General features: G+C 39.5%; 1 protein-coding gene across 2 annotated transcripts; it reads left to right on the top strand.

Annotated features, from left to right (window-relative positions):
* Positions 1–575: 575 nt before the first annotated feature.
* LOC127047274 (uncharacterized) lies at positions 576–10,519 on the top strand. Of its 2 annotated transcripts, XM_050945411.1 has the most exons (5): positions 576–704; positions 791–904; positions 2,173–2,316; positions 5,706–6,133; positions 10,389–10,519. In XM_050945411.1, exons 2-5 carry the CDS (start codon positions 797–799, stop codon positions 10,405–10,407), a joined length of 699 nt encoding a protein of 232 aa, XP_050801368.1. In that variant the 5' UTR covers positions 576–704; positions 791–796; the 3' UTR covers positions 10,408–10,519. The 2 variants fall into 2 exon arrangements, with proteins under 2 accessions (XP_050801368.1, XP_050801369.1); XM_050945412.1 differs by lacking the exon at positions 2,173–2,316.
* Positions 10,520–12,602: the final 2,083 nt, after the last annotated feature.

Raw genomic sequence — 12,602 nt, 5'->3', positions numbered from 1 at the left:
TTAACTGCAAAAACGTGTTTTCTTCCTTGCTCAATTTAAAACAGTAGAATTTCAATGTACTAACTAATAATACAATTAAGCAATAGAAAGCATAGTTAAGGCCCAGTCTTCCTTGCTTTACTCATGTAAATATTTCCATTACTGTAGATCGAGAGTTCTTAGTCTGGGGATTGAGAGCCCCAGAGGAAGTGTGAACCATACTGTAGTTCACTTATTCATGCTAGTCTTTATATTGACTTCAGGGAACTATTTATGTAAGTAAGGCAATCAGGATTTGGGCCTTAATGTGTTAGTTATTAAGAATATACAGGACTGCTAGAGGTACCTATCTGAGAAATGGGTTTCTCAAGAATGGCTCAATTATCATGATTTTAAAATCATTTGTCAAAGCTGATACCTTATTACAAATCTTGAGAAAGTCCCATTACATTGTGACTCTTCAGAAGGAGGCTTGAACTAGCGGTTGAATTTAACTCATTGACTATTTTTTTGGTTTTAGCTGGTATTTTGGTTTGGGTTTTGGATATACCATTTCAAGTTTTTTCTTAAAAAACAACAAAAAAACCTTTCTGGATTAAGTGTAAATGTACTGTTAAGGAACCCCTTAATTTTTGTTCGATATCTAGAGACAATATTGGCATTGGCATGTTCCCAGTACAAAAATAAGTGGAGAAACTGACATACAAGTGAAGTCCCATTTAAAGGTATGTGCCAACTTCCCTTGTTTTCAGATTGCTTGGAATAGCTGAAAAATAAAGTTTGCTAATTCATCTCTTACGCATGTTTCTAGCATCATATGGAGCATCGCCTTGCTCGAAGGCTGAAGCAGCCTGTTGGATGTCAGGCAACACTTCAGGATGAAAGTCAAGCTTCCTTGGGAAAAACAGAGGCTTTTACTTTGAGGGTAAGAATCGGTGAAAAACATCAACCCAATTGTCCAGCGATAGACTTACAAGTAGAGCTCTATTTAAAATGTGTGTCAGTAAGGTTTCAAATTAAGACGTCGGGGAATGATGAGAGCCCAAAAGGTGTGTTCAGGGAGTGAGGCCATCAGCTGCAGTTCTTTTGATCTCCCCCATCCCATGTAGTGAAGGGAGTTTTCCAACAGGTCCTTGGGTAAGGGCGTTTCCTCAGTATCTTTTTCTTCCCTCCCACCCTTTGTGAGAAAATTATTGACATCATTGTTTTCTTCCATACAAGAAGGGATCAACACCAGTGAGTATGGAAAAAGATATGTGGAAGAGGAGAAAGCACAAAATAATCAAAAATATAAAGTGAGCACTCTACACTTTGTATTCTGTGTTGTAATTGAAATCAATATATTTGAAAATCTAGAAAAACATCCACAAATATTTATAATATAAATTGATATTCTATTATTGTTTAATAGTGCGATTAATCACAATTAATTATTTTAATCGTTTGACAACCCTAATCCTGACATTTGAGAGTTCTATCACAAGATCATGAGTCTGACTTAGTTTTACTTAGAAATCGTGTCTTTCAAGATCTGTTCGCAAGAGTTGGCATGTCTGCCAGGCTCTATCTGTGGCACATAATAGTTCTGTCTCCTGTGGGCTGTAACAATTTAGTTTAATTTCAGTTGTTGGGTTTAGTGTGCAGGTTCTGGGAGATATTGGTGGCCTGTGATCTACAGGAGGTTGCACAGGAGGCCTTCTGGTCTTAAACTCCATTACTTTAAGAGGAACGAAAGGCAAGGGGATGGGGAAAAGTGTAGGAAATGACATGAGAAGCAGAAGGAAATGAAAACAACCATTCAGGTTGGGGGAAGATTATGTAGAAGCCAGCAGATGAGGAACAGGAGCTGACATTTGATGTAGTGAGAGACAAGAAGTAAAATGAGGGAGTCTAGCCTCTAGGAGGGTTTTCCATTTAGCAACACAAGGCCCTCCCATTGCCACATAGATTTGATGTGCTGTCTGCACCACTCCCACAAGAGACAAAGACTCAAATTTAGGTCTTTCATGTGACAATGCTGAACTCTACCATTAGGCCGCTAGTTCACCCCCTGCAGTCCATACAGATCTGTAACTCCCACCGAAGTTGATGACAATTGTGTGTGCACATTTGCATTGCATTTTTTGGCCCTAGTCTGTACATATTTTGACATGGTGCTGCAGTAAGGTTTGTCACAATTTTATTTCTCTTCAGTCCAAAGAAAAAACTACAGATCAGGCCAGAAGTCACCATGCAAATTCCAGTGCATTTTCAGATGGATCTCAACAGAAGAATAAAACCTGTTTATCAGAAGAGGAGTTATTCTTCAAAAGGCACACGACAGCAATGCAGAGAGGGGTAAATTTAAATAACTGCGTCCTGCCAACAGAGAGAACAGATGAAATACCTCACTTGAAGAGCCTGGAGATTAGTGATGACAAGGGAAATAGAGTGATGACAAACTCATTGAAAAGTGCTTTGTCAGAAACTGTTGCTTTAGCTGAAAATGAGCATTCCAGTCAGGATAATGGAGCAGACAGACCTCTCTACAGTGAGTCCTCATCACAAAGTACAGCTCAGCTGGAGCTCCAGTCTGCAAGCAGGGCTGAAAACACAGTCTTCTACTCCTTTGTTACTAGGGTGACCAGATGTTAAGGGGAAAATATCGGGACCGCCGTGGGGTGGGGGGAGGGGCATGTTTTTTTACACTCACCCATCTGGGAGTTCGGTGGCAATTCAGCGGAGAGCCCTTCAGTCGCGGACAGTCTTCGGCAGTATTTCAGCGGCGAGTAATAAACATTGCCGCCAAAGACAGACGCGCCCGCCGCTGAAGACCAGGAAACAAAATATCAGGATAAATGGCATCCGGACCGTACTCTGGTTGGGATGTGGGACAAACTCCTCAAAAATCGGGACAGTCCCAATTTTATCGGGACGTCTGGTCACCCTATTTGTTACTGAGGAGCTGGGAGGGGCCTGCTAATCTGGGAGAAGATAAACAACGGGACCCTCCTGATAGTGACAGAGACAGGACTATAATTAGGGGACACATCAATAGACTATATTCAGCCAGAAAGAAAGTCTTTATGGTCTACATTTGCGGAGGTTATCAAGGTATAGCAATTGGAAACCAGCCCCATTCCCACCATGGATACTCCCACACCCTGAGATTCCTGGACTATCATGTATCACATCTGGGCTAATTATTATTATTCACTATATAATGCCCAAAGCTTTGCTAGGAAGTCTAGTTTGGGGGAAGAGCATAAGACTGGGAGTCAGGAGGTTGTTCTAAATCTGACTGCCCTTGACTCACTGTTTGGCCTACAGCAAGTTGCTTCACTTATTGTCTCAGTTTCTCCATCTGTAAAGTAAGAATAATAATATGTACCTACCTATCTACCGCCTGGAGTTAGTGTGCTATTGTTTGTACAGTGCTCTGAACATATCAAGTGCTATGCACATGTAAAATGGGGTGGGGGAGGGAGGAGAAAAGGACAGGTACCTGCCCTGAAAAACTTGCCATCTAAATAGACATTATTTAGGCAAAAAAAGTGTGTTAGTGGAAATGGCAGTCATCACTAGACTTTTTTTTAACATTTAAATAAGAGTTCCAGGACCCTAGCGAGTAGGGTGACCAGATGTCCCGATTTTATAGGGACAGTCCTGATTTTTGGGTCTTTTTCTAATTTAGGCTTCTATTACCCCCACCCCCATCCTGATTTTTCAGACTTGCTGTCTGGTCAACCTACTAGTGTGTGAAACGTCAAACGAGTATGAACAAGCAGCAAGGAATCCTGTGGCACCTTATAGACTAACAGACATTTTGGAGCATGAGCTTTCATGGGTGAATACCCACTTCTTCAGATGCATGTGGTGGAAATATCCAGGGGCAGGTATATATATGCTAGCAAGCAAGCTAGAGATAACGAGGTCAGTTCAATCAGGGAGGATGAGACCCTGTTCTAGTAGTTGAGGTGTGAAAACCAAGAGAGGAGAAACTGGTTCTGTAGTTGGCAAGCCATTCACAGTCTTTGTTCAATCCTGAGCTGATGGTGTCAAATTTGCAGGTGAACTGAAGCTCAGCAGTTTCTCTATGAAGTCTGGTCCTGAAGTTTTTTTGCTGCAGGATGGCCACCTTAAGGTCTGCTATAGTGTGGCCAGGGAGGTTGAAGTGCTCTCCTACAGGTTTTTGTATATTGCCATTCCTAATGTCTGATTTGTGTCCATTTATCCTTTTCCGTAGAGACTGTCCAGTTTGGCCGATGTACATAGCAGAGGGGCATTGCTGGCATATGATGGCGTATATTACATTGGTGGATGTGCAGGTGAATGAACCAGTGATGGTGTGGCTGATCTGGTTAGGTCCTGTGATGGTGTCGCTGGTGTAGATATGTGGGCAGAGTTGGCATTGAGGTTTGTTGCATGGATTGGTTCCTGAGCTAGAGTTATTATGGTGCGGTGTGCAGTTACTGGTGAGAATATGTAACATGTAACTGGTGAGAGTATGAACAAGTCAATCTATTAAAAAAAGAAACAATAAAATTTTCACATGATATCAGCACTAAAATACTCCCAATCTGCCATAGCCAACCCTTCAGAAAAGTCTGGGTACATTTCCTTTTTCCTAACAGTGGTGTGGAGGTTCCAGTAACTGTGCATTGGCTGTCTATATAAAAGGTGGGAATTCTCCCATGTCTCTTTAAAATACAGCTGTCAAGCATGCTGCATTTCAGTATTTATACCTAACACATTTAAAAGATGACAAAATAGTTTTTAAAGATGCTAATAAAAAAATTGATGTAAAGATGGGAGAGGAAAACCACCCTACAAAGTTTGCACACAGGAACAAATCTGCTGTGAGGTTTGTGTACCTCAGGCAAGTGCAGTTCCCAGCATGTAAGAGATGGAGATGGACTTCCAAAATTTGCCTTCAGATTTTCATCCCAACATTTAAGGGTGCTATATAGTATTTGGGTTTAGCTGTTCTATTTTTTGAGAAAGGAGCCACTCACAATATTTGCATCTGGATTGTGAACATCCAAAGGGTTGTGAGTCTTTAAATCTTTAGTTACAATGTACACCCTATGAGCAAAATGGCTAGACTGTGATTGGAAAGATCTGTGCACATGGTGATCGTAAACAGTGCACCTTAGGTGACTGTATTATATGTAGCACCATCTGGTCATGAATGAAAAAGCATATCAAACCATGCAATAGTCTCTAAACACCTATTTTATTTGGGAAATATTTATCCCATTGACTCATTTAAACCATTTAGCCTCAGTATGCTTGTTTTTTGAGCCAGATTCAAGGCAGAAAGAAGTGCATTGATGGAAAAGTCATACCCTCGTCTGTACAATTACTGTAAAGAAAGACGTTACAACTTCCGGATGCTGAACCGAAGATGGGGGCTAAAAGATGGTGTCAGCAACAATCACTGCATGGTTTTACTTCATTTGAAAATGCTGAAGTAGTGCCAGGAGTTGAGACACCAAATGTTCTTTGTAAGTTTGGGTTTAATTTTCTATGATTGATTTCTAGTATATTTTCTAGGGATTGTTTATTTTATTTTCTATACAATGCACATCCTACAGAACTAGTGTATTGAAGAGGTAATTGGTAAATACTCCAGTGAGTTACACCCTGTGGACACTTAAGGCCTTGATTTTTGCATGAAGTGTGTACCAGGGCTGTATTGTGTCCCCTTTGTATGGCTCTTTATTTTCTCATTGTTCTGTTTTCAGGTTTTCATTGGGCAAAAGCATGACAATCCTGTCATCCCAGAAATCTTATCAAAGGAAAACTTAGACACAATTAAAAGCATAAAGCTGGTTGCAATAAAGCTAAAGCAGAATATGCCAAGTAACGTACTACATGGTGGATCAAAAGAGGCAGTTCTGACTGAGAAAACAGAACAGGTAGATGATAATCAGGCTGGTGTTAACCAAAATATTCTGGGAACTGACAAGTCATCAAAAGAAAAGACAGTTGAGACTCACACCAATAAAGAACCAGAATCAAATATTTCAGATGAGCAGGATTCTCCTAATGCGTCTCCACTCATACAACATAAACTTGCGGTCAAATATGAGAAAGAAATGCAGCTTCATAATCAGTGGTACAAACTGGATGAAAATTTTGAACGAAGTGTTTACAGGCTTCTACCTATCAGGTTTGTGTTTTATCACTTCGGTTTGGAAGTCCTTTGGTTAAGGAATATAGATGTTTTTCATTCCAAACCAGCAGACCAAATTCAGTGATGAATCCTGGTCACGTGCCACCTGAGGCACTTTGCGCATATGCTAAGAAGAAGATTCCAAACCGTTTGAGAGATTTGTTCTCCATTCATTTAAAATGGAATCAATGAAAAAAAAAAACAAAACAAACAAAAACCACCACACAATGAAAACGTCATTTCTAAGCAGCTATGTGCAGGCTGAAATGTTTCTTCTAGAGTTGCAGAGGAGGGTGGACTCAGTGATCTAGGGAGTTTCATTCAACACTATTATCTACGAACTAAAGTTATCAGTGTTTAAATGAACAACACTTCTCCCTTTATAGTACAAAATGCACCAGCAGAAGGTGTTGCTTAATAATGATGCTAATAATTCTGACATCTGCAGATCTTGAAGGCAGATAGGTACTTTGTTATCCCATTTCAGACATGGGGTAACTGAGCTCAGTGAGACCCAGTCAGAAAGTCAGTGGCAGAGTCAGGACTGGAATTGATGTCTCCTGACTCCTAGTCACATGCTCAATTCTAGGCCCCTGCTGTCCTTGCCAGAAGTTAATTAGCTTGTTTCTCTAATCATATTTTGAGCAGCTTTCATTTTCACACATCTCTCATGTTTGTGGGTCTCATTCTTCCACACAGCACCTTGTACGCAAACAACAAGCTAAGAGCAAATGGCTGAGCTCTTTCCAGAAACTGCATAAGATATTTCAGGAATATGCTCCAGTTGCTCTCAGCCAAGAAACCGCCACCACACTACTTAAAAACAGGTGAGACTAGAATCCAAAAGTGGAATATGTGTCAGTTAATTGGAGCAAACAATACACAGTTTTTAGGAGAAACAAATTAAACAGTTTGTTCCAGTTAGTAGGGATGAACAAATAGATTGTGGCAGCTGCAGACATCTACATGCCTAGTATGGTTCAGAAACTGTAACGTGCCTGGATACTTACGATTATTAGAGCACTATAAATACCTAAAAGAAATTATTTTCCCTCAATAACCCTAAGTGCCTATCTTGTTCAATGTATGGTTGGATTGGTGCATTTAGCATATGTAACGCCTTCTTCACTCTGCAAGCTTATTATTTGGGCTTTACTAGAGGAGCAAGCAGCCTGGGTTTTGCACAGACAAAATAAAATAGGCACTGTAAAATACTGTTAATAACACTCATTGCAAAGTACAAAATGATCTGACTTTTGCTGCAGGATTAGTGTAAAAATAATTTAGTACTAATACAGCACTTTTCATGGGTAGATCAAAAAGTTCTTTTCAAAGGTAGGGAAATGATGGGTATCCCTATTTTTCAGATGGAGAAACAAGGAGGTTAAATGACTCCCCCAGGCTCAGAATACACCCGAACACTCTAATTCTCAGTCTGGTAGCTGCTCCACAAAATAGCATGTTAATGAACAGTTGACTCATTTAGAAAGAATATAATGTAGTTAGAATACAATCCAGCAAAGAGAGTAAGGCCCTGACACTGATGAAGAAAATGGAGATCTCATCCTATGACTGGTATTCTTTCTTCTGACTAGGGATTTTAGTGTCTCATGCTTCTTGAGTCTTTCTTAAAGATTTTCTCTCTTCAAACAACACTGGATTAAAAGAATAAAGGGTTGCAGTTAAAATCTCTGGTGTGTAGGTGCTTCCTCCATTTAAATAAACCCTCAAGTTAACAGTGGCTATAATAGAGGTTATCCACAGGCATAAGTATGTTTTGGGAGGAATTATACCTCACTTACCATCATCAAAGCCCTGGCAAGAGCATTTTTACTTGCTATCACAGGTCAGGAAGTTTTCCCTTATATTCAGCCTAAATGTTCACCATCTTGATACTTACTCTTAATTATTCCCCATTTACCCCACTGAAATCCCCTAAATCTTTGGTATTAATATCCTTTGATATATTTGCAGACTATCATCATGTCTCCTGTAGGTTATTGTTTAGACAAATTGTACATATTAAATTCATCATCATTCATGTAATTCCTTCCAATCCCCAATTCTGTTTTGTTGTTCTTCTCTGAACTTCCTCTTGTTTGTCAATATCTTTCTGTCAATATTCTACTATTGGCTGCAGTATTTCAGGTGTGGTCACATTGAAACCACATGGAGCCAGGCTATTACTGCCTTGTTCCATAAGAATGGCCCTTTGAGCTTGCAACCCAAATTTGCATGGGCCTTTTATTACATCCATATCACTTTGCAAATCCTTGGATGATTTGCTGTCCACTATCACTGCTAGGTCTTTTTCATAGTGTTACTGTCTTCTAGATTTCTCCCTGCCATTTGCTCTGTTAACCATGCAATTTACAGAAAATTCGTAAAACAAAACAATTATGTGTAATTCAGCACAGTTTACTAGATCTCATTGAAATCTACAGAGTTTGTGATGTTGACAAACCACAATGCTCGTATCTTTATTGCTGTGCTAGTACCTATCATAGTCTCTAAGCCATTCTTACAGTATGCCATTTATTTTTGTAAGTGTTCTAAGAGTAAGTTTAAAACCCCCTTAAGAATCGGAATGTATTTTCCCTTCGTAAGTTTTGTAGCAAGAGGTTGATCAAGGATTCCAGATCCAGGGCTCTCCAGAAGATCACTGTCATTGCTTCAAGAGAAACGTTAGTGACATACAATACTACCTGTCAAGCAAACAGGCTTCAAAATAGCTTGATATCCAGCAACTCAGACTAGTGGTCAATACAAGACTGTATGAAGCACACCAGAAGTTCATAGACAGCATCCATGCCAGGGTACACTAATAGTCCCTTGTTTTTATCAGCATGTCAGAGGACCTCTTTACTTCACGCATTAGTCCAGTGGCCAGAGAAAGATGAAGAAAACCAAAAAGCTTTTTCATCTTTACTTTCTTCACCATTTGTGCCTTTTTATACTGCTCCTTACATCTGCAACAACATCTCTGTTCCTGAAAGCCAAGTGTCCTCTCTTCCTTCACATCCCTTCTCCAAAGCCACTTCTTTCATCTTGCTTATCCCCCACTGACCTTCATTCCTGTGTTATTTACTTCTTTTTTACCCCATCTCAGTCTAAGATTTACTCACTATCTAATCTTACTCCCATTTATTTTAACCTTTGTCCCTCTTTTCCCTAATCTCTTGCTTTGCCTGTTCTCTTTTTGTTCAGTATTCATGGCAGGCTCTCTGGGAGAGGTCATATCTTTTTTACAGTCCTTAAAGTGCAAAATTATGATGCTATATACATCTCAAATTAGGCCACCCTTAATTTACCTTGGTTTCATCTACTCCATAACTAGTCCTATTGAATTCAGTGGGCTTAATCATGGAGTAATATGCTGCTCATTGTGAGTTGAGAATCTGAACTTTAATGTTTAATACTACTATTAACACTTAATATTTAATTAATGGTATATGGTCATTTATTGTTATCAATTTCTTGTACTAGAAGCACTCAAAGAGTGCCAGGAGGGCCAAAAAAGAAGCCAATTAAATATTAAAATCTGGCCTATGGCAACCCATCTTCCTGTAATTGTAGCATAAGAACCAAGCTGACTAATTTATTTTTGTTTTGGGGCCAGTTAACTCTCAGACCAAGCAATTTGTATTCATCTATCAAAAAATAAAATGCAAACACAAACATTACATGCACATAATTATTTTTGGCTTCTCTTTACCTTTTATTTTCTCTTTAAGCCCTTTTTCCAGCCTCCTCCTCTGCATCCATCTCTGCACAGGATTGTGCAAATTTTAAACACAAAATTAACATTATCAGACAAGAACATGCTGTCTGTGTTCTCCCTTCTCCACCACTAGCTCTCTACCTCCAGTCCTTCATTTCAGTCTTACTATTTTATCTGTCTAATCTTTCAACTCTTTCCCCTTGATGATTTCCCTTCTTCCACCTTCTGGCATCTTCTTCCCTGTTTCCCTTATCTTTAGCCACTCTTTCGTTTGTCTCTTTTCTTTCTGCAAGCCTAAAACTGCAACATAAAAACATTAAAGTACAAACTATCCTAAGGGTTGTTATAGCTTAAACCTTGCAATATCTTGTGGCAAAAAGTCACACCCAAGGACAATGTTATTGCACAATTTATAATCCAGAAATGATTTTATTATGAGAACAGTCATCCTGGGATCCTTTCCAAGATTTGTTAAGTAAGCTAACTAGTGGCTAGGTATACACCTATTATAGCTCTGTTTTTTCTTTACAGCTTTGTCACACTAATATGAGATGAGTGTTAGTTGGGGAAAGGATGGAATCAACCCCATCAGCAACAGATCCCATGCCTACTATTTTGAACACCTGTGCAGTGACTTTCAGAAAATTTGTCATCACCCACTTCAACAGGTCCGTTACATAGTGATGTCTAGGAAGATGACCCCATAGGAGGGGGAAGAAATAAGTAGCACAGAGAGTAAGAGCTACTGCCATTATTCTGGGCTCCAACTGCATTGAAAAGTTATAGTGAAGAATCCTCTTGTGTTGTCCCAAACCAGGCTTTCGTTACCAAAAGCTGGAGCAAATTGGGATAAAACAAATGAGTTTCTGGACAGTTGGCAGATTACTTTTGTTCAAGGTTTGCACATTACTTAGCATGTCAGAGCTGTGAATACATCTAGTTCTCTGATGCATTAATAAATGTTCTTATCTAAAACAATGCCAAACGACTGTGGAAATAATGCAGTTCAACAGAATACAAGATTGAGGATACAAGGACTTCAGGCTAAATTCTGCCCTCAGTGATAATTCTGCAGTCCCACTGTATTCACGTGATGTGTGTAAAAACCCTATCCTGCACTGTAAAACATACATACCAAATGGAGTCCGGGTTAAATGTAGTGTTAGGGACTTAAGCATATAAAATTGCACATGCGAAAGCATAGAGTTTTTTTCAGAAGTGCCATGGAGTTGGCTAATTCAAACTGAAGATCATTCTAAGTTTTGCACACCCTTATGAAGGCGTGCCTCTTCTATTTCTCAAAATATGCAGATCAGTCAGCTATGTCTAGGAGCACAATTTTCAAACAGAACTTTCAGGTGTTCTTTATACATCTTCATGAAGCAAAAACAGTTCACCTTTAAAGGAAAACTATCATTGCCTGTTAACAAGACAACTGGTATCTTTTCATGCAAAAACGAACAACAACAAAAAAACAACCCACCAAAAAACCAAAACCTTTGTTTAACTCTACCAAAGGCTTTTTTTCTGCTCTTCCTTTACTGGATTGACCTGTTCAAAGAATTTCCCTGAGGGGCTGGATGCAAGGAAAAGAAAGCAAGTGTATAGAGCTTATAGTGAAGAAGAGATTCTGGAGCATGTCCAGCATTGTCAAGCACTGTGAGTTGAGGAATTAATTTACATAATTCATGCTTCTAGACGAAAGACAAATAGCACATAGTGTGGTGAAGAAGACTTAGAATAGTTCACCTGATTTAATGGTTGCTGAGGTTTTTCCTTTCAAGTGTGGGTATTGCCTTATTTCCTCTCCAGCCACATAAAAGGTTTCTACAGTAACACCCTAATCTGGGCTGCTGCTTTTTTTAAATAGTTTACCAATAAATTTTAGATCAAATTCTGATTCCCTTCTCTGTCCTCACCTGTCTCCATTTTCCAGATAAGGCAGAGCATACCAGGGCACTGTTTGGATGAACTAAAAGCCCTGTAAAATGATCTCCCAGGCTACAGATCCTGGGACTTACTGTGGCTAAGATTTATCTTTGGCTTCCTCCTTCTCAGGATCTAGTATAGGGGAGCATCGTCTTCTGGGAGCAGGGATGGGTCACCCGAGATCAGCCATTTGTGGGGGGAGGGAATGGAGGAAAAGAAAAAGCTTTGCTGCTGCTAAGTCAGGGCCAAGTCTTTTCTGAAGCATGATAATGTGCATTATGATCCAGTGTAAATTCATGATACACATTAGTATCCAGGGTCTCAGAAGAAACAATAGTATCATTTAATTATTCCAGATATAACACATGATCAAGTAATGAAAGAGTGGGTTATAATAAATGCACACACGGGGCCAGAGTTATGGTTGCAATAGTATGTGAATAAACTGATAAAGAGGTTCATATTTCAACCAGAAGGACTGCAGTATAAAAATTAATTTAGAAAGGAAGCAACAAGGTAGAGGTAGGATATAGGAAGAGAGTTGACTTATCTCTGCCACAGGGTATCTAAAACCAGCAATATACTATTCATTAGGTAGAAGAACCTTAGGATGAGAAGGGATGAGGGCACAACTGTATCTCTGATAGCACAGTTTTAGCAGACTCAGAATCTTTCATGGGTTCCGTCAAAGTGGACGCCAGAAAGTTTCTTGTCATTGCATTTCATATGTTTGTTTGGGAGTTAGTGAGTGTAGTGATTATAGCACAGCACCTGGAGTTCTATTCCTCTCTCGGCTCACTGAGTGACCTTGGGCTA

This window comes from Gopherus flavomarginatus, chromosome 3 (genome assembly GCF_025201925.1).
Source record: "Gopherus flavomarginatus isolate rGopFla2 chromosome 3, rGopFla2.mat.asm, whole genome shotgun sequence".
Lineage (NCBI taxonomy): Eukaryota > Metazoa > Chordata > Testudines > Testudinidae > Gopherus > Gopherus flavomarginatus.
The sequence above is the reverse complement of the archived record's forward strand: the minus strand, read 5'-3'. Positions and strand labels throughout refer to the sequence as shown.